Source organism: Labrus bergylta, chromosome 2 (assembly GCF_963930695.1).
Source record: "Labrus bergylta chromosome 2, fLabBer1.1, whole genome shotgun sequence".
Classification (NCBI taxonomy): Eukaryota; Metazoa; Chordata; class Actinopteri; order Labriformes; family Labridae; genus Labrus; species Labrus bergylta.
In genome coordinates, this window is record NC_089196.1 from 23,244,431 (window position 1) to 23,267,569 (window position 23,139).

At 39.3% G+C, this 23,139-nt stretch overlaps 2 protein-coding genes across 3 annotated transcripts in view; both read left to right on the forward strand.

Annotated features, from left to right (window-relative positions):
* msh3 (mutS homolog 3 (E. coli)) overlaps positions 1 to 6,685 on the forward strand; it is a 43,231-nt gene extending 36,546 nt beyond the window's left edge. Inside the window, exons 22-24 of the mRNA XM_020647446.3 lie at positions 3,560 to 3,692; positions 3,865 to 4,033; positions 5,822 to 6,685. Coding sequence (XP_020503102.2) covers positions 3,560 to 3,692; positions 3,865 to 4,033; positions 5,822 to 5,903 — 384 coding nt within the window. The 3' untranslated portion in view covers positions 5,904 to 6,685. The remainder of the gene's footprint in view (positions 1 to 3,559; positions 3,693 to 3,864; positions 4,034 to 5,821) is intronic.
* A 127-nt stretch (positions 6,686 to 6,812) lies between these two features.
* rasgrf2b (Ras protein-specific guanine nucleotide-releasing factor 2b) overlaps positions 6,813 to 23,139 on the forward strand; it is a 46,026-nt gene continuing 29,699 nt past the window's right edge. For both annotated transcript variants that reach the window (XM_020647444.3, XM_020647445.3), the window contains exons 1-3: positions 6,813 to 7,508; positions 20,496 to 20,602; positions 21,767 to 21,914. In XM_020647444.3, coding sequence (XP_020503100.2) covers positions 7,233 to 7,508; positions 20,496 to 20,602; positions 21,767 to 21,914 — 531 coding nt within the window. In that variant the 5' untranslated portion in view covers positions 6,813 to 7,232. The remainder of the gene's footprint in view (positions 7,509 to 20,495; positions 20,603 to 21,766; positions 21,915 to 23,139) is intronic.

Genomic DNA, 23,139 nt, shown 5'->3' on the forward strand with positions numbered 1-23,139 from the left:
ATAAAACAACTCGGAGGAGCGGTGATGCTTGGTTGGTGAGCAGTGAACCAGACGCCAATTTTGAGCTCAAAGCCTGTAAGAGACATACTACAGGACATGAAGAGGGGAACAAGGTGACACAATTCAGAGAAGGTGTTAACTGTGGCATGTGCCACATCACAGGTCGGTTAGATTTGAACCTTCATGTTAAGTGAGTTGAACTCGCAGCCTCTAGCAGTCTGAGCCCTGACTCCTTAAAATGAGCTATTTTTAAGCAAACAGCAGATTTAAGTTTACTTTAAGGGTGGACATTTTTAGGTTTTCCTCTTTTTTGATGAATCAAATGACAACTTCATGGTTTTGGTTCCATGACAGTAGCTGTTTTCTGTGTAAAAAAAAAAAAACAACAACAACTGCACACTCCAGATACGCTAACAGTCACAGTCCCTGCAGAGCGTAAATCGTGTGGTTGTTGGAGGACAGGAACATGTCTTTTGTTATGTGCTGTTGTTGTTCTTTGTTTGGAAGTTATCCGGAAGCAGGAGCTTTTAATGGGTGATAAATTGTCAAGGTTTTTTTTCTCTGAGTTAAAGTCAAATTGTTTACAAAAAGTACAAATAATAAGACATGCTGAGTCATATTTTTCTTGGCTTAGAGGAAAATCTCAAAACTGCTTTTCAACTCAAACCGGTTGTATACATTTAGAAGAACGAGGTTACTTAAACTGGAGCCTGCGGCTAACTTTCAGATTGATTATTTGCTCATAAATGACTAATTGATTCATCGAATAATCGTTTCAGCACTAATTTTATTAGATTGTCCAGCTCACAGCTGTCAGTGCAGCCCGGGGAGGTCTGGTAAAGAGCTGCCATTAGCACCTAATCAGACCATTATCCAGGCTGCAGCCTCCCTCTGCCACGCTCCGTTTGTGTTTACTTTTGAGTGTAGGTGGACAGGGATGATTGTGGTGCAGGTCGCTGTGTCTTTGTTTGGGTGCAGGTCTGTGTGCCTTTGTTTGAGGTGTGTAGGAGTCACCCTGCACATCTCTTTCAGAGGGAGGTATTACTACTGACGTGTGACCTTTTTAGACCGAGCTGTTAGCGTCCAAACCTGGAGACAGCCGAGTTCTGCAGCCGTCTGTCTGCTGCAGTGATGTAACACTCAGACCTGCCTTACTATGAGAGCTGGGACATGGTTTGTTAACATTACTCTCAACACAGGAATTAATGATGAACCATACTGACATTTCTGTGATGGTTTCAAGTTCACATGGGCAAGACTATTTTTCTAGGATATGGGGGAGATACACTCAATATTCAGTAGTGCTGATACATCTTTTGTTACTGCCATTTGCATGTGCTTATGTAGTTCAAGTAAGCAGGAGAATGAAAAAAGTAGTAAGCAAAAACTGAAAACACAATTTTCATCAAATTAATCCAAGACCCAACAAGGTTCAGTAAACTCAGTAAAACCCTTATTAATATGATCTTAATGAATAGAGCGCATTACAAAGACGTACAGTTTAGTTACAGGCCTCTCAGATCATGATCTGCTTTTAAGGGTTTAAAAATTATCCCAAAAACATTTACAATCCTTCTACAAAGATTCCAATAAACCTGAGTTCACAGACACACAAAAAAAAAATCCCAAGTTGATAATCAATTCCAGAATATGAATTCGGACAATGTTAAAGATATTCACAATTTAGATACGTGTTGTTTTTCAATGATGAAATATTACCAGTAGCTGGAGCATCCACGTTGTAAACACAACAAATATATTCAAACACTCATAACCCACACAAACTCGTACAGACACATTTTTTTAAAGGACTAATAAGCAACGTAGTGAAGGAGCGGTGTAGTGCGAAAACATTTGACTTTGATGAAATTGCGGAATCAGAAGGGAAAAGCTTGTCACCTCTCAATGCTTTAACCAACCAAAAAATGAACCTCCAAAAATCCCAAGTGGAATCGAACAAAAAGGACTGTAAAGTCCAAACTTGCTTGAATGTGAATTCCAAAAGGTTCAATTTTAGTATGCAGACGACACAGTGATATACGTGTCTGCAAAGACTCCTCAGGTGGCAGCAGAGCTACTCTCAAAAGAAATGAATGAACATTTTAGAATAGAGACTGACATCATGGCATCTACTTTGTATCTTACCTATGAATCAATGCTCATGTATGTATCCCTGTTCAATACACTGATAGATTAAAATTACAAATCAATGAGCGCTCAGAAGTTGTGCTGAGTAAGAAAAAAATGTTTGTGCATGCATCTGTGATTTTTTACGACTTAACCTTATTGCCAGAGTTAGATCATGTAGCCTATGGGTGGCTCCCCAGGCCCTGTAGAGATTAAAGAACAGCAGGATGAGGGGAAGTTCCTTCACTTAGCGCTATCTCTCTCCAGAGCCTGAAAAGCCGGGTGTTGGGTTACAGAATAATGGAATAACTAACTGCAGAGATCTCATAGCGAAAGAGATAAGACAGACTGATGAAGGAAAAAAGTGACACGATACTGTGTATATTTGTTTACAGGGGTCATCACCCTATATTCACAAAGCGGGGCTTTATGCATCAGACCAGCACACTGTGAAGTACTGAGACAGTTATATAACACTGAGCCAAAGTCCAGTAAATGTGAAAAGAAAAAAAAAAGCTTTGTTTTTCAGCTACAACTTTCACTTAGTTGTAGTAACACAGACGGTGTTACATAATGCAACATTTGTTATGATACCTATCATTTGGCAACAAGTGACTTCATTTCTTTGTCTCTTCTTTGTCTGCTCTGTCTTCTTCTTCTACTGTTGTTGTTTGAGTTTGGCTTTAATGATAGTGGAAAAAGAAATGGGCTTTTGTTGACTGAGGTCAGAGGAAGAGAACTGAGAGTAGAAGAGAATAAAGATCTTAATTTTAATCATGTAGAAAAAGGGATATGATGCATATAATGTATATGAGCTTGAACATTTTTTTGTAGTTTAGTTTTATTTGCATGTACATGTGCAGTTGTCAGCATTATATTATTGGTTCACATTTGCTGAGTTCAATGATCTATTTATTAGACTTATTGAGTTTACAATGTGATGATAATTCTAAAAACAAGTGCTGCGTTAGGATGTGTTCAGCAAATAATGACAAAAGCAATCATTTACTTAGTTTAATCTTTTTTTTTTGTCAGTATAATTCACAGGCACTGTGCAAAGCTGGTGAGTAGGTGTGAAGGTGAGAATTTATTATCAGTAAGACCAGACATGGCAGGTGGAAGGTCCTTAAATGTGACATTACTGTACAGCCTACAGTTACTTTAAAACTTTATACCAGCCAGATACAAGAAGAAAAGTGACACATCTCTCTGCCAGGCTTCTGCAGAGAACCCGTGCTCTTTTCTTCCTCTCCTCTGGGATGTTTTCTTACAAATATGAACACAATGTGCATTAACACCTGACCCTGTTGATGCAGTCTCGCTGCTCCTAAACATTTCGATCCCGGGTGTAAAGCGCTGAAGCACTGCGGGAGACACTGTGCACTAGATCGTTCTACATTTGAACCATTACATCTCTTCTTCCTTTTCTTAGGTGAAAGCCCTCACCCTGTTTGTGACCCATTACCCTCCTCTATGTGAGCTGGAGCGGGTGTATCCTCAACATGTGTCTAACTACCACATGGCTTTCCTACTCAATGAACCCGACATCGCTATGGATACTGACGGTGTGTGTGTGGGCATGTTGTGCATGTATGAAGATCCTTTAGTATTTTTTGGGGGGGGATAGAAATAGCAAATTTGCTTGCCGGCTCTGACCCATTCATTTATTGAATCGTTATCACTATATACTTTGTTTGTTGATATTTCATGTGATTATATTCTTTTATATACTGACAGACGGAGAGGTTCAACCAGAGTTTATCACCTTCCTCTACCAGTTAACTGAAGGAGCTGCAGGGCGAAGCTATGGCCTGAACGTCGCCCGATTGGCTGACATCCCAGACACGATACTGCACACTGCTGCACTCAAAGCCCGCGAGCTGGAGAGCACGGTCAACGCAAGGAGGTACAGGGAGCACACACACAATCACCCTGAATAATTCTTAAACAACGTTAAGACATAAAGATGGGTTTCTAAGTCCAAAAGATGCAATGGGAAACATTTGTATTGTGCGAGTAGAGTTTTGAAGATTTGAGTGTTGCATCTTCAAAATGTGTGCTGGAAGGGAGGGTCTAAATGGGCGTTCAGACTTAAAATATCTTTCCATTGAAATCAAGCAAAGGGCTGCATAGGCTGGGGCTTGTTTTCAGGTCAAATGTATCAAGAACAGTGTGAAAAGAAAGTAAAATAACTCTTAAAGTAGTTTGTGTTGTAGCCTACAAATGCAAAGTTAAATCACACAAAAAATCCTGTTCCTTTCTTTTTCCAGTGATCTTCAAAACACTCTTAAGTACAAATGGAACTTGACAGCTGTAAACTAAGAGTCAAACGTGCGTCATGAAGAAATAAAACTCAGAGCAGCTCAACTGTACCTAAATTCAATGTTTATTTGAGCTATAACACTCAGATGAATCTGATTTCATACTTGTACCAATATTCCAGGAACATCAGACCAAGGCAGATGACTGGTGCAGTTCTGACTTTGTGAAGCTCTTTGATGCCAGTTTGGGATTCCTCGACCACTTTGATTTTAAGAAATGCAAAAAACAGTTTGGGCTGATTTGGGTTTTATGCAACTGAATGTACTGAATACATTTAATATATTTTTCTAGAAGTAACAGGCTAGATTTAAATAAGTTATCTGTTAAATGTTTGGATTTTTTTTGACTCCCAATTCAACTTTTTTTTGTTTTTATTATTATTGTATTATTTTTAATTTAGTGAACACAGTACATGTGTGGTGGTATACAGTGATAGGATATGACAAGGACAAGACATTACCACAATACAGCTCTACCAATCACAATAATATAAATAACCTTAAATCACTATGGAACCAAACTGACATACCATATATGGAATGAGTAAACTGGCTTTGTAACACCCAACAACACCCTAAGAAACTAAATACTAATTGGTAGGTAAACCAAAAGGTCCATTTTAAATGATTTGAAGTCAACAAGATGCTCGGCCATAATTTCTTTAGGGGAGTTCCAAATTGTATTTTTCCTCAGCTGATTTTATTTCCAAAGTATTTAGAGGAATGCAAAGATGCACACTTATGCGGAAAAGAGGAGGTGAAAATATGTGTTTTTAAATGCCGAGATTTTGTACAAAGATTAACCACTTACTGCCAGGCAGAGATATTCCACTTGTGTTTCAGTCAGGAAAAGAAAATATGTCAAATTCTCCAAAATGTCAGTATAATGCACTTTCTCCAAACAGTCTTCTGTCTCTGTAAATTTGTTCACAGCGTCTCCTCTCCCTGTAACAGACAGCTTGCTGGGGAGTTGAGTGCTGCTTAGCCTGTTCCAAAGTAATCCTCACCATATGAAATATATGAAATATCTGTCAAGCGTGCGTGCATGTCTCACACACACACACACACGCACGCGCACACGCACACACACACACACACACACACACACACACACACACACACACAATCAATGTAATCCTTCTTATATGAAATGTTTGTCCTTTGTTGGAGCAGAGCCATGATGGGTAAATAACAGTCACAGAGGAGTTGAGCTGCTGGTTGGAGGTTAAGAACAGGGATTGTATCGTACTCTCACTCAGCTCTCTGTGTGTGACAGTACAATGTGTTTAGGCTCAACACATACAGGACTCTGTGAGGATATGTAACAGATTTATAAACCGTATTTCTGTGTCTTTTTGCTTTTGTCTCTCCAGGAAGAATAAGAAAGTTCTGTCAGATCTTTGGAGCGTCTCGGACAGATTGTCCCTCGTGGAGTGGCAGCAGTCAAACTCTTGACTTCACAGAAATAGGAGTCAACACACAGAGAACACACAAGGAAAGAGAAGACATGAATGAGCAAACTTCAGAGAGGACTAAGCACTGATGGTGTAAAGTCGTTGTTTTTGGTTTACTTGATGATGATTTCATGATTTCATGATGATGACCATGATTTCAACAATCTCAGGTTCTGATCATCAGTATCATCTGTACTGTAACCTAATGGTCATTTCATACATTTATACAATTAATAATGTGACATTATTGATAAAAAACAAAACGGTTCTTACAGTTTGCAGATGCACAACACTTTGGAGATCACAAAAGACAGTTCAGAACAAAGATCACTTAATTCAATATTCTTGGTTTCTTTCTTTTCCCCTACAAATTCTTCTTGCTTGAAAATAAACACCAACTATATTACCCACAATGCATCTCATCTTTTGACAGTTCTCTTCTGGAATTGTGGTGTTTTGCAAAAGTAGAGGCTCATTTAGCCTCCAGACATTTGTCCAGAAATTCTTAAATCCGTTTTTCATTTAACATTTAAACTTCTGAACTGAATGCAGAATTTAATGTGTAAAGTCTATAAAATCATAACTACAATTTTTCCTCTTATTGGCCACTACAGATGATTTTGACATGGGAATATATGAATTTGTTGACTTAGTTGAATATTTGATTTATCTCCTTTTTCTTTTCCATTAATGTATGCCAGCACAAGTGCTCTGATACAACTCAATTAATAATGCAGGAACAAATTACTGCGTTTGCCGTTAATAAAATCTACAATACCTCTCCACCTCTCTCACTCACTTTTACTCTCTCTCTCTCTCTCTCTCTCTCCCTCTCCCTCTTTCTCTCTCACACACACACGCTCCGCCTTAATTCCGCCAACTCCAGGATCAGCGCGCATCACCGGAGAGAGAGAAAGATAGAGAGACCTTGTGGCACTCAGTGCTTGTGTTTGAGAGAGAGTTAACCACTGTCAAAGCCGATTACAGTTACCGGGTCTGTGATTCTGTCATCGTCTGTGCACTTGAGGGTTCTCCCCGCCTCTCTTATTCTCCTTCTTGTTTGTTGTTGTTTATTTACAGAAGCGTGTTTTTGACAGCGAGAAGCATGGATTTATTTTAGCGACTGTGGGACTCGGACAGATGTACTATGAGTTCCTCTGCAGAAGCGCTCCCGTCAGCGGGGCAACTTTCCCGTGCGCCACGGCGCCCTTGATCCACGCGTATCTCGGTGCCAAAGTTTACACGCAACCCCTCCACGCATGCGATGATGGGCTCGCGGTGAAAGCACCATAGTCCCACTTTGTTCTCTCTTCCAAACCGAACGGCGAAAATGCAGAAGAGCGTCCGCTACAACGAAGGACACGCGCTGTTTCTGTCGGTGGTCGCGCGTAAAGAGGGGACTAAGCGCGGCTACCTGTGCAAGAAGACAGCGGAGAACAGTCGATGGCACGAGAAGTTCTTCGCCCTCTACCAGAATGTACTGTTCTACTTCGAGAACGAGCAGAGCGCGCGACCTGCAGGGATTTACCTGTTGGAAGGATGCACCTGCGAGCGCACGCCGGCGCCAAAGATGTCCACCACTGGGAAGGAGGCGCTGGAGAAACAGGTGAGACGTTTAAATAAAGCAAGTGGTTTGAATCCACGAAACACCGAAGTGAAAGTTCAAACAATGCTACAACTTCCCCAAATCTGCTCAAGCCATCTCACGTATGGAGGCAAACTGACGCAGCACTGATCGTATTCTGCTGGGGCAAACAATTTAAAGACATGCAAGTCAGAAAAATAAAATACTGTGATTTTTTTTTTGTTTTCATATAAATTTATGGCTTGTATTCCTTATATATATATATATATATATATATATATTTTATATAAAAAAACAAATTACAGAATCGAATTGTTTCATCACCCTCAAACTGACACCCATATAAATAAATAAAAATGTTTCATGCAGAATCGGCACCTCTGCTCTCTACATTTTCAACAAGCTCTGCAGTGTCAAGAGCTCCCAGTGCATCATCTCTGAGCAGGTGACATATTCCCCATCGGTTTCAGGTGTGCAAATAGGAGCAGGCTGGTAGAAGAGATAAGGTTCCGTTAGAATGCCTTTTTCCAAACTCAAAGTGAACACAATTTCTTACTTTTGGATAGCAATGTTCTGCTTTTTCATACTGTTTCTCTCTCTAAAGTCATGGAAGTTAATTTGATTTTATACCAAATAATTCCAAACTCCACTTTGTGAAATTTAACTATAACAGCTTTTAAAAGTAAATTAATGTGTCTGACCTATAGTGGAAGGAAAATATTGCCCTGTGATAACAGGATCTTATATTAAAAGTTTAAAGGCACATTTCTATTCTATACTACATGTATTCTATGTGTTCTTCAACCATTGTTTCCATAAATCTATATCATCTTGACATTCAATGAAATATTCATTCCTGGACCGCCTTGTTTTTATGGATGTAACACTACAGACTCAAGAGGACTTCTTTTAGTTACACACACTGCAGGATGGCATCATAACTGACTTCAGAAACCGGATCTAAAGTACATTTGAATAAAGTCCTGCATGTGTGTGTGTGTGCATGTTAGTCTGCGACTCTAGTTTTCAGCTTGCATCAGGGACTGCTCTTATGCCATGAAAATGTGTGTGTGGTGGTGGAGAAATGTGAGGAGCACTGACTTTTTTTAAAAACAGTTTGTATTAAGTGGTCAGTGAATGCATGCACAACTAATCATTGTCAAAAAATAGCCACCAATCATCATCACTCAGAAAATATTCCTCTGCACACCCCCACCTACTTGTACAGTGGAAGTCTGCCTCTTTAAATGTACAGTTTGTGTAAAGACAATTCATTCCAGATGTATGCAAAAGGAGGGAAAGAAGCCTTTGGGAAAGCACATAGAGGGAAGAATGTGGTTTTAATAAAGTCCTGTATAAAATAGGCACGAATTGGAAGTTATTTCAGTAACAGAGTTTTTGTAAATCATGATGAAAGGAGAACAAATCTCAGTTTTAGAGCAAAATTACATGTAAATCAAACTGGGGCTTTTACACTTAAGTGAGCATAAAACCTGTCTTTTCTAATAGTACTGAGCTTTGGTATTAAAATGTCTAATTTAACTGCATACTCAAATTGACAGTTTCATTCACTCTACATCTGTCTCACTCTTGTGCTACAGCTGTTTAGTATAGAATAGAATAGAAAACACTTTTATTGTCCGACAGAGGTGGTAATTTGCCTTAGGCCCTCCAGATACATAAAACAGTATAAAAACGTTCAGGCAGTCCATAACAAGGACAACATTTTCAGTCTGCACTCGGCTGAAACCTCATGTGCTGCACTTTAACATATTTTCTAAGCCACACAGGAATGAAACAAAATATCAACGACATATACTCTTTCTCATATAGCTGCGTGTGAACGTCGTCATGTTGGTCATCTCAAGTCACTTTTTTTTTTGTTTTGTTTTCTTCCTCGTGTGACGGTTTTTGCAGGATAAAGTGAGAGAAGGCACTTCCATGCTTCCATCTTGCTTTTCACTGTTATTTTGTGCAGTCGTGTGAGTCTGCCAGCAACCTGCAGTATCACACCCCCACAGTGAGCCACAATGCAAGCACACAAATAACACACAGCACACACTCTGCCTCTCTCTCTCTCTCTCTCTCTCTCTCTCTCTCTCTCTCTTTTGCTGTACTCTCAGAAAGACACAAACCCTTCAAACCATTTGGAGAGCGTTCACACCTGTCTGAATGGTTTCCACAGTGACTACGATGTGCATTGCTGATGCGAACAGGTGTGTGTTTGTATTTAATAACGGCGACAGGTTTGGCTGTGTAATATTGCCAAAATGTCCCTCCCCTCAACATCAAGTGTCTGGATGTTCAATGATCCCAGAGAAAAGGACAGTTCATCAGAGGCAATGATCCAGGGCAGGTGAGCGTTGCATACAGTGAAGTCTGTTTCCACAATGTCAACAATATATGTCAGAATTGGGGCGAAGTGGTTGGTGCTCAGGTTCGAGTCCGGCCTGTGGCTCCTTCCCCGCATGTCGTTCCCCACTCTCTCTCCCTGATTTCCAACTCTATCCACTGTCCTGTCTCTCCATTAAAGGCCCCCAAAAATATTTCTTAAACAATATACTGTATGTCAGAATTGTCCTGAGCAATTCAGAAGCTTGTTGTTGTTTTCCTCAATAGCTTCTTTTGGCCAAGTCGTGGAAATATATCGAGTCATTGTTTGTCTTTGTAGGACGTTGTAGGTCTATATTTGTGGATCATCATCCTCTGTAGCCTCTGTTTTTATCCTCTGGATTTAACATGCCACTCTTGAGGTTGAATGGGCCTTCTTGTTGTTTTTCCATGAATTCCTAGATTGAGTGCAAAAAGCTGAAAGTGCTCCCCAAGACAATGAGCACTTAGCAATAATAAAAAATGGAAAAAAGATTTTTTCCATTCTTTACATGTAAAGGTGTGGCTGTGGCTCAATAGAGAGAGCTTGTTTAAACCAATGGCTTTTTTTGTTCATGCCCCCCCCCCCCTTCATCTATTGCATCATAGCATAGTGTTTGATGATAGAATATTAGGTACATTTTGATGCACTTTAATAAAACAAATATATAACAATGCACACTTAGTTACAAAGAAAACATTTAAGATACTTAGCAGTTATAGTGACAGGGCTGACACCCTGATGTGTGCATGTGTGTGTAATCATTTCTCATTAGAAATCCCCTGTAAATAAAGGCCCCTTAACACTTTCCATTTGCTTTCACTTGTCTTCTGCATCAAGGAATCAAGTGTTTACAGTCTGATTTTCGTCCATCTGTAGGCTGCTTTTTATTTTACTTTCACTTTTCTGCCAAGTCTTAGACTGGTTATGGACACAATTAGTGTCCAAAAAGTTTATTTTGTTTGAAAACCTGCATCAAAGGGAGAACAGTATAATCACGGAAAGTCTTTATTTTTAGAAACAACATCCTTGTTCAATAGCATTAAGTATTAACCAATATCTTTCCTATCCTATGAAATGCGTAACACATTGGGAAGTGGTCATTGAACAGAAAAAGTTGCTTTGAAGAGAAGTTGCTTTCCAGCGTCTTGTTGTTGCTATGTAGTTGCCAGGCAACCAACTGCACAGATGTGCTGTGAAATGATGGTTAAACTATATGGAGTCCTAAATTACGGTAAATTAAGGACATCTCCTTCTGCTTCCAGTCTTAATGCTAAGCTATGCTAATATTAACTTGCAATGGTTCCATACTAAATGTGAAGGTATCATACCAGTCTTCTTAATTAGCTCTCACGACACAGCAGCATGTATTCATCATAGTGTTAATATATTGCTTTAATGCTGCTTTGATCAAATATTTGTTGTCAACGATGTAAGGCTAACTCAGGGTTTTAATAAGCCATAAAGAATGATCACTATATATTACCTATAGCCTACTTGGGGCAGATGTGGCTCAGTTTATAGAATCGGCTGTCTCTCAACCAGAAGGTTGGGGGTTCAATCCCCAGCTCCTGCAGCCATGCCTGATGTTACCATTAGTGAATGGATTTGAGTTGCTGTGTGAAAGCGCTTAGAGTAGTCTATTGCTACGTTAACTCTAATGGTCACTTTACATAGCAACCTCTGCCATTAGTGAATGGGTGTGACCTGCAGTGTGAAAGAGCTTTGAGTAGTAAGAAGACTATCGAAAAGCGTTAAACAAGCTGAAGTCCATTTACCGTTAACGTCTTAGAGCATTTTAGTGTCTTTCAGCTCTCTACATTTTTGTTTTTACTGCTTCCAGATTACCTCACACTCACTGTTTGCTTCAGTGTCTGTTTCTGCAGCAACAGGCAGCTTTTATTGAGAAAAACTGCAAAAAAACCCCAAAAAAACCCCAAAAAATTAACCTAAAAGTTTTGGATTGCCACTGACATGATTCTAAGTCAATGCTGAAAATGAAAACGCAATGTGAAGGGTCGATGCATGCTGGTAGGCCTATAGTCCTCTGATGAGAAACAACACTTCACTCTTCAAAGCACTCCACTGTTTGAATCATTTCATTCACTCCACAACAACAAACAAAACTCGCATGTCCCTCAACTAAACAATCAGAGGCTTGGTTGACTGAGCTTAAAGTTAACATAAGTAAACCCTGGTACAATCAGCATATTTCTGTCACTGTTGAAAAGATGCTGCTGGAAATACAGATACAAACAATATATATATATATATATACTTAAACTCAAATATGAATTAACTACATCTTAAAGGTTACACTTAAATGTGTTAAAAGGCTTGGTTTCATTTTGAAGTTGAAAAAAATATTCAAAGAAATATAGAACTTGTATGATATTGTTTTAGTATTAAGTAGTTGAAGTAGATCCGAGAGAGAAAAGGTGAATAAATGCTGTTTGTTCGTGTTATCGCACCCAAAAAGTCGGTGCCCTAGTTGGGTCACCCTGTCAAAAAAAAAAAAATCTGGCTTCACGTAACAGGATGGCCAAGTAATTTCATATGTGTTGTTGTCTCTTCAGAGTTTATGAGCAGGATCAGCTAGTGCACAAAAGCAATTCTCAGGAATACAGTAAAACAGATTTATAGTCTGTTTAGACACCTCTGTGTTGCTGCTGCGCTGAGGGAGTCATAGAGCAAACTCTCCAATCCACAAACTATTGCATTAAGGCTTCTGGTTGTTTTCCTTCTGGCGTTGGAGTGACAAAGCATCAAGTGAGAGGGAGAAAAAGCTCAATATCACCTTTATATGCGTATACATGTTTGTTCTTTACGTTTGGCTCACAAAGGGAGGACCGCAGTGAGAATAAACAGTGGAGGAGGGCAGCAATCTGTTTAATCTCCAGCTAAACAGACAGGTAATCCCTGAGCACAGTGATCTGAGGTCTAGGTACAGCAGATATTAGCATCCTTATACACAGTGTGTGTGTGTTTGATGCCTGTGCGTTCCTATGTGTAGGAGAGAGATTTCAACAGCCCCATACTTTGTTATAGGAACTTCTTTGCAGGAAGTGAACAGCATGGAGGACAATGAAGAAACCGCAGGATGTGGGATGTTGATTCAGTGATTGTCACATTAGCTGCAACATCATTAGTTGAATTTAGTGGTTACATAAAGTCCTGCCGCTGCTGCAGTCGGATTAATGTTTTGTATCTTTTCACATTGACAAGTCTACAGGATATTAAAATTCTGCCTTTGTGTTTTAAGCTTTGTAAAGCCTTTTGTATTTAAAGAAATGACAGTAGGGCTGTACAGGGATTGAAATAGAGGACCACTCAAATCAAATGTCCATACTGCAACATTTATTCCAACATCATGGACATTTTGGTCATGTTAAATGATGTAATCTGTTTTTTCTCTGGCAAACCAAACACATAGGCAAAGTAAAGAAAGCCTTTAAAGGTACAGCAGGAGTGTGGCCAGAGGTGGCATGGCCCCCTTGAAATCTGATTGGCCATCGCAGGGTGTCACCCCAAAACATCCTAAACTGTGATTGGCCAGTGCTCTGTCAGCGAAGACTTATATTAAAACCCACTGTTCTGACTTTTCTGCAACAGGCTGCTAGTTGTTTTCTTTACATTTCAATACTTTATTTTTAGTACTTTGAATTGTTAATAAAAACATTGCTCATCAAGCTACTGCATAGGAAAGCAATGACAAATTGATGTACTGTACTTTTTGCAAGCGTGCAATACTTGTTTGTTTGCATTTTTTTAAGTAGGCTACTTTAAATTGCGACTTTGAACATGCGTCATCTTTTTGAGTCGGTTAGTTATTCTTAGCATGAATATCAGAATCTCAGGTACGTGTAAAAAGCTCCTTGAAGCATCCAGAGGTTACAGAAATCCTCTAATAATTTCTATTCTGTCTGCCTCTATTTTTTTATTACAATAAATATGCTGCTTAGCGACTTTTTAAAGTAGGTTGTCAGAGACAGATTATAGGTGCAGGACACATTGCTACATACAGTATCTTGAGGTAAACTATATGATTAAGCTCACCAGGTTTCCTGAACAATAGTCGATTTTTTTCTTTGTTCTCGTCCTTGAAACATTTAATGAAGCTACATTTGGCACAGAAAGACATTATGTCCTCTGTGGGAGCACGACAGGAGCTGAGAAATGAGAGAAATAGGAGATGAGACGCAGATTGTGAATCTTTTCCAGAACACTGGTGGCAGGAAAAAGTAAACCCAAAGCCCTTCTCCAATTTATCTCTCTACAGCTTTCTCTCATAAATCACATTTATCGCTTGAGTAACTGATTGAAGCCCTATAAAGGGAATTGCATATTTTACTGCTCACTCGAAAATCTTGTATAGGCTGTGACCTGTTATTAATGCTACTTTCCGCTGCAACATGCAAAACAGGATATCAATCAGTTGACTGACGCTAACAAGTGAGAAAAGGAGTGTTTTGGCTTTTCAGTCATTTTTAATTCCCTTTTTATGATCTGTTATAAACTAAAATAAGTGACACTTGTTGTGTATAACAAGCTGATAATCTGTTGCTGATATGTTTGGGGCATTGGGTTTCCCCACGAGAACTGCCAACAACAGGTGGTTTGAGATTAGCTCTGGTCTGATGATAATCACGCTCGATGAATATGTGTGGATCCTTTGTAGTATGTTTTTAAAGGAAAGCACGCATTGTCTTTATATTCAACCCACCCAAAGGAATCAAGTTTATGTATTTTTTATACATGGTTTCCTTTAAAGTCTCACATACACACACTTGAATAAGGTCTGCTCTCTGTTGTATTTCTTTATGATGGTAATTATCAGCCCGTGGGACTCAGGATCTGTGAGACGCTCCTGCAGCAGTGCAAAGGTAGAGACACAGCACACAGCAACTTTCAGTTGATCTCAGTTAAAATGTCTTGGTTATTTTTCTTCTTTCTACCTTGTAATCAGCATATATGGATTTTAGGTCTAAGATAAGACGAAAAGCTGTTTGTACTAGTTAACGGTAAACCTTTGTTTGTATTGTTACCCATGAATGCTTCTCCCTGCAGCACTGAAATACATTTAATAATCTGTGGTCTTTTCCTTATTTATTGATTCTAGGGAATTAATCAAAGCTTCCTGTGCAAATAACATTTCATATCTACCCTGATATATACTGTACCTGCTTCCAATACCATTCAAACTTTGCAGGCAGATTGTTTTCCAAGCATTGTTTTCTATAGGCCTACAATTCAATTTCAACAAAAATCTGTCCGACTGAGCAAGTTTAGCACTGATATTAAAGAAAAACACAACAGCAGACACACTGCATGTAGAGAGAAGACACGTCAGGCACTTGTATTTTTGTTGTTGTTGTTGTTGTTGTTGTTAAGTATTTGGCTGCTTTTTCACACAACTCAATTTTAGTTTTGTTTCCTCAAGTAAAACGTGAGTAAGAACATTTATATGCAGTTTATTGCTTTAGTCAGCTAACGCAATTTAAAAATGTCAAGAGTGTCAAGCCTTTCTTTACTGACGTTATTTAAAATGAGTGGTTTGGTGGAATATCGTTTTGCCATGTTACTCCGTTAATTTCAATATTATTTTCTATTTGCCTAACAATCTGTCAGTCAGAGTAATTACCTTAGACTCTACTCCTCATTGGCTATAAAAGACAGCGCCGATTCCCTATTGGCGGAGCGAAATAAAACCCACCTTCTCACGTAAAAGTCCGACAGTACCGCAATCACATAAACTAGTGGAGTACGTCAGACTTGACAAACTTATGTGAAGTAGGAGAGGTGTATCTAGGACCTGTGCAGCAGTCTTGTTGAGTTTAGTTTGGCTTGGCTGGTCATATTAACATTGTTGTAGTGCATTATTTTACTGCAGTCCAAAATATGCACAGCAAACTATACTTATGCATTTTAAGTATTGCTTTTAAGTTTAACATCATGAAAGTGGTATTTCATGTCTAAGTTGACATTATGAGCTGAATTAAGTTAAATTTCAAATTAACAAATGCATAAACACCTAGGCTAATTAAAATAAAAATGCCACCCTATTTGTATTTATTTGTTTAACTTTTTTATTTGTAAAGGGACCATGTACAATATTAAACATATAGGTTGCCATTTGATGCATTGTACCAGAGTGAGCTTAGAGCTAGTTTACATCTGCAGTCCCTCTTCTCCTCAACTTCCCCCAAAAAACAAACAAAAAAAATCTCGATCTTGAGATGTTCTTAATAGCTTATCCAAAATATCAAAGCCCCTACTTACTCTTTTTGTTTCCTGGAAAATTAATTCAGGAAATTTAAATGAGGCATCCCCCAGCATTGCCCAACCCACCTTTTACCTTGCTAGATCTCTAATCAGCCAGAGTAACTGTCATGTGTGTGTGCATACAGTGTCTTTTAGAGGCTTAACACTGGTTTTCCAACGCTGTGTTGCAATAAATGGAAAAAAAAACCTTTCATACAACAGATATATATTTTTATGTGATGACATAAGATAAGAGCTATACATTCAAACATTTCAGTTCTGATGTGTATAGATTGAACCCAGGTGGACTATTTACACATTTATGCCTTTTATTACCCATTGAAGAAAACAACATCAAAGCAGTACATTGTTGAATGCTTTGAAAAGGCTGAGAGTGAGAGGGAAAAAAATGATGTCCATCTGTAGCACAGCACAACACAATTTGGCCTCTCATCAGTGCTGAAAGCGAAGCACACATCAGAGTTACATCATCTATGGCTTTTCCAGTTCCTCATCATCAGTGGATCCCAAAAGTATCATCTCTGTTTTTAAATATTTATAACACGAGTATTTCTGGATCACCCAGCCAGTTTTTGCTTAATGAATCTATTACCAACAAGTCCAATTTCATATTTTATGCTTTATTCATGAGTAAAGTAAAAAAAATAAAAAGGGTCCACAGTGAACCTGAGGCTGTATGTGTTTTTGTGGTCGGTCTTTATTCTTGGACGTTCAGTCGCTGTAAGACAGTGAAAAAGTAGCCCGACCTCTCACAGTGAACATTTTCAAATGACTGATCCAAAATTGGTTTGGAATAATAGAATTTGCTGCCCTGCTTTGTGCCCATGTCTTGCTCAGTGGTGGTAAAAGACACATCTTGTGTGTCATGCTGTCAGTCTCACAGTCTCATTTTCTGTAATAGCTGCTCCTCAGAGTAGCGGAATATAAAAAATGTTCCAGGTGAGCTTTAAATTGTTCATTAGTGACATAAAGAGTGAATGAAATGGCAGAAACAAGTGTCTTTCTCTTTGTTCCTTTGGTTGTTCCTCTCCATCTTCATTTGTTTAAATGAAATTTCTCACAGTACAGTGAAGGCCCTGAGGCATTGTGGGGAATATTTGAGTCGATTTGAAGGGAGATTGAGCGGCTATAGTCTTGAATGGTACTGAAGAGTTGGAAAGCTTCCTCTTTAGCTAATGAGGACACAGTGCAATGCAACAATGTAATTCATAGCTATGCATTGTGAATGTTTTTAATGCCATGAGGTCCAGTGTGATGCAAATCTTCTGTAAAGGATGCCTTACTATTACAATTTTAATGATAGCTTGAAGGCAAGTGGGTCACAGCTGCATCAAATAGTTATATTGCACAGCAGGGGTGAAGTAGAATATAAATATAAGAGTAGGATGAATACAGTATAGTATGTCAGATATAAGTTATTTAAACATACTAAATGACGACTTTAACACAAGTTCAAGGGCAAAGATAGATGGGAAGACTGGATGTCAATCAGTATATGTGGTGTATGCACTATAATAGTTCAGTAATTTAACTATAAATCAGCAATACAATGTTATACTGTATGTTCTGTGTAGTTTTTTATGTTTACACTCAAGTGTGCAATGATCATGTATCATGCAGCCCTAGTAGTCTGTTCTTTTTCATATGTTATACAATATGAGCCCAGAGCATTCATTTAATTTTGTAATTACATAAGGATACATTTTAAATATGGTGGCGGTCATGTGGACCAAACCTATTCATACACCGAAAACTGTTCCGCACAACCACAGTTGACAAATGAAGTATTATCATCACATCTGTGGCTGCTTTTATTTGCACACATTCATTACATTTTTGTCTGTGCAGAAACAGACCTTATTTTCTGCTTATATTTCTATACAGTGGTTTTGCATGTTCAACATTTCTTTTTACTTAAATATGTACAGTGTCCTATTCAACACCGATAGCATCTTGCTTATGATACAGACTAGTAAGAAATTCCACATGCCACTTTTAAGTACAATTTTGAGATACTATAACTTACCTTGAATCCCATGTTATGCTATCTCTACTACATTTCAGATGTAATCAAAGTTCAAATGAAGTTAGACAACATTGAAATTGGCAAAAATGTATATGAGGTTTTGCATGTATTAATATGATTTGTATTCTTGTAGCCCTATTTATTTGACACAATATGATGTCACCAATATGTTGCTTTAGAGGAAGAATGTGCAACTTTTTGTTCCACTAGATGTCGCCCCTGGGGCACCAGCGTTAAACCAAAACAAACTGCTATTTGGCGACACCTCCGTTACTCTGAAGCCTTCGCTCTCCTCCAGCGGCACACCTCCAACCCCTCTCATCACGTTCGCACGAAGGAGTAATCAATTACAACGCACCATTATTAAGCACCACTAAGTGCAAGCGTTGGATAAAACTGTCCTTCGCTCGAGCTGCAATTGCTTGTGGTCTGCATTGTTGTGTTAGCAGGCTAATGTTAGCACACCTTGGTAAACTCATAGCTTCATATTGCACATAAAGTGATACAGAATGATCCAAAGTGATCCAAAGAATCAATCCAAAGATACAATATATAATTATTGAACACTGAAAAGAGCAACTCTGTCTGTAAAACATGTATTAGGTAACACAGGTTCTCCTAAGCTCATAACTAAGTCAAGTTGTTCTCAAGGACATATGCTTGATGATTGCATCACTATTTTCTATCATCATGGTATATGTAAGAACAGTGGCAGGGCTGTCTCTGTGAAAAACAACCATGATGATCAAAACCAACATGGTGTGTCTGTTGTCCTTTGAGAAGGCTTTCAAAGGCAGATGTAAACCCTGATGCTGTGTAATGTGCATGATACAAATCTAAAACTCCTAACCCCATGTATATTCCATGCTATCTAAAATGTGCAAACAAGATTAGTTAAGATTATCCATCAAGATCTCCAGAAGTCTGCATTTAGCAAATGTATTCCATTTTCTATTTAGTGCTTCATTCATGTCTGAAATTACAGGATGGATCAATAAAAGCATTAAAGGAAAAGAGGCAGCGCTGATAGCAGGACAATTGTAGTTCATTACATGGTGGAAGTGTAAAAGATTGCGTTGCCATGGAAATGTTATCGTGTTAGGTGCTGACACAATTTAGAAACATGTACTTGGTTAAGAAATATTATGTAACCGCTCCCTCTCTCCCTCCTCCCCTGTCTCTCTTTCTCCCTGTCAGAGGCTGTTAGAGTGCAGATTATTGTTGATGTAATAAAAACCAGGCAGCCAGTGAATCGTAATGACAGATACATAAAATGCAGGATAGGAGGATGAAGATGTAGGTGGAGGAGGGTCTCTCAGTGTGTATGTGTGTGGGTGTGTTCCAATAACCTTGGTGACTCTGTTCCCAACCCATCTCTACTGCTGGGGCCGTCGCCCGTCCACCCTCCTGCGGGGGTAAACGTCTCTACTTTGGACTCAGTGTGGTTCACTGAGTCCTCACTGAGAGAGACACAAAGAGATGGAAAAATATGAAGGGATGTGATGTGGTGGGGAGGAGGAGGAGTGGGTTTCGACAACAAGAGAAGTGAGGGTGCTGGTTGAGCGGGGCAGAGGAGGCGGAGTGGGATGGTAGGTGAAGTGTAAAGAGAGCAAGAGGAGGAGGAGGAGGAGGAGGAAAAAAGAGAGGGTTGGATGATGGAGGAAGAGGAGAGGAGAGAGAAAAGTCCATGCAGAGCTCAGTCTTCTCCTGACTAAGAATAGCAGCTCTTCTGGTAACCCAGTGCCCCAGGACATGACCATTTGAATAAAAGCCTCTATCACTTCATGTAATGCCTGGTCTGTGTGTGCATGGAGGTGTGTGTGTCTGTGTGCCTGCATGTGTTAGCATGTGTGATTGGGTATTTGAAAGGAAGATACTCAGTGAAGTTCATCAGAATAAAAAGAGACACAAGAGGAAATGAGAGCGAGAGAGAGAGAGGGCTAATTGATGGTGATGGTAATAGGCTGGTGGAGCAAAGAGGCACAGACCAGACTTGATGTTTTATTGCAGCGAGCAAAAAACTCTGTCATGTGTGTTGAGCCCCCCTCCCCCCCTTTGTCTCTCTTCCTGTCTGTGTCTCTGCCTGCTTCATGTGAATCTGCAAACCTTTATAAAGGAAGAATCTGGGTGAGATAGGAGCGTGAAATGAAAGCCATGTTTCCATATGTCCGTGCCATATGTTGTATGAACTGTGTGTGGGATATTTAAAGGAGCCATAAAAACACATTTGACTTTTGGCACCACTGAGGAGTGATGGTGTTGATGTGTTTGCACTCAGAGTCACAAATATAGACTAGAGCTTTTTCTCTCTTTATATTTCCCTCATCAGCACTACTTCCTGATCGTGTTTGGCCACGATGGACAGAAGCCTCTGGAGCTGCGGACGGAGGAGGAGAGTGAGTGCGACGAATGGGTGGAGGCCATCCAGCAGGCGAGGTACGCGCATATGATTGTCTAACGTGTGATTTCCACCTTTCAGTTTCTTGTCATGGAGCAGGTAATATGTCACAAAGCAGTTTGAAGTGATCGGACAAAACATTATGATTAGCACTCATCAATGTCAACTTGAAAGGAAAAACTGTTTTTTTTTTTCCCGTCCTCAAGTCAAATATTGATCCAGTATGTTCACTGCAAAGGTCATTGTTTCCCAAAAAATATTGTCCTTCCCATTTTCCATGATCCATAAGCTTCAGTTTAGTGTGGGTTGAAGGTAAACGTGAAAAAAAGTTGACATATATACAGTACAGTAGTTTGATGTGTAAGGAATGTAATTGTGGCTTGCAGTTTCTGCAGCAACAATTTTTCCTCTTTGATGTTTTTGTAGTAGCTCAGATATTTAGGGTAATTTTTTTTAGCAATACAGCTCCTTAAAACCACCTCATGACTTTGTTATAAAAACAAATCTTGAGCTTTTAATTCAAAACTGCACCTTGATGCACGACAGGTTGCTCACATGCTGCAGCTGTGGCTCAGTTGCTAGAGTCGTCGCCTCTCAACCAGAAGGCCGAGGGTTTGATCCCCAGCTGAGCAGCATGTGTTATGTGTCCTTGGGCAAGACACTTAACCCCGTGTTGCTCCCACTGCTTCAGTGGCGGTGTATGAATGGATTAGTGTTGTACTTATACTCTTTGGATAAAAGCATCTGCTAATTGAATTGTAGAGTACCGCATATCAGTCTCAGGGGCATATCTTGGTACTTGAGCAGTAGTTTACGTTCTCAACAGGAACTACACTACAGCCGACAGAAGGAGCAGGTTGACATGAAATCGCCTGATACACCGTATGTGAAGTCACAGTTTTAAAAATATCCAGTGAAATAACCAGTATGTTCGAACTTTGCTAGATGATTTGTTGCTCATCAAGGAGCCTGTTGCTCACAGTGAGAGGTTTGCCTGTTGACATCTTGGAGGGCTTAAGATTTCAAAGCTTCCACAGGAAGATCATTTGAATCATAAAAATTCACTTTGATGCACATTCAAAAACCTCTGTGTTGGTTTTCCTCTCATTTCTTGACATAGAACAAAAGATCTATAAAAACGTTTGTATTGCTGCCATTCAGAAATGTTTATGATGCCTGTGTGTATTTGTGGACTTTTTCAGTTACTCTGACATCATCATTGAACGTGAGGTGCTGATGCAGAAATACATTCACCTCGTGCAGATTGTGGAGACTGAGAAGGTGGCTGCCAATCAGCTGCGCACCCAACTAGAAGATCAGGACACTGAAATTGAGAGGCTCAAAGCAGAGGTACAGTATGCATGCTTACACACACACACACACACACACACACACACACACACACACACACACACACACACACACACACACACACACACACACACACACACACACACCTACACACACTAGAAGGCTACAATCTTCAACATTTCCATCATTTTAAATCCATTTTCCTTTATAGCCAGCTTATGTTCAGCAATAGCCATTTTATGTTTCTGCATTCAGTAATTGCCTCTTTTGTGCGGGGTTTAAATTGCGTACCCACAGGGAACAATACATGTGTATAAAAGGGAGGAAGCATAAGACAAAGGCCAGTGAATTTGTGCATTACTTGTAACACAGAAGAAAAAAAGCCTGTACAGTTGTTAATGTCTTTATATTGATCTTTAAAAAAACAAACATTTTCTCTGCCTCTAAAGGTCTATTAATGTCATATTCTGAATGTAACTCTGGGATACGTGTTATTAAAATTTGCCTACAATACACAGAAGCAACCAGAAGTGTTGCAAAACTTAATTACTAACCTCTCTACAACTTTACTGGATGTTAGTATTCATCCCGTTTACAACTTCCATCCCAGAGGTGAATTTGACTCCAAATTAAAATGCCTTGCTTTTTTGTACAAATTCAAATGTTTTATTTTTGTATTAACTTTTTTTTAGTCAAACAAACTGTATGTATCTTTGTGGTGTACATCTCCCTTCATATTAGACATTTGCAAAGCTTACCACTGTATTGCTCCGAATATGAGACGTTTTTTTTGTTTTTGTCAAAGAACATCTGAAAAATGGAAAGTCTTGTATTTGGGGTCTAGACTTTTTAAATGTCAATATTCACAACAGTTGCCTCACTTTGCGTCAGTATATTATAGATAGTGTACATCTTATGACTGATGGCTGCAGTCACTCACCACAGTGATCATGAAACAAAATGGCTCTCGTGTCAAGTTAACCAACAATTGTCATCCCAGCCAGTCCCTCTATGCAACCACAGATCAATATCCAGCTTGGAACAACCAAACCCATGCCCACAAAGTCTGCCCGGAACCTGGGTGTCATGATTGTGACCAGCTAACTTTCAAGTAGCCTCGATTGCCCGGTCATGTCGATTTGCCCTGTACAACATCAGGACGATCAGACCTTACCTGTCAGAACACGCTACACAGCTCCTGGTAAAAGCTCTTGTGATATCACGCATCGACGACTGCAACTCTCTACTGGCAGGTCTTCCTACA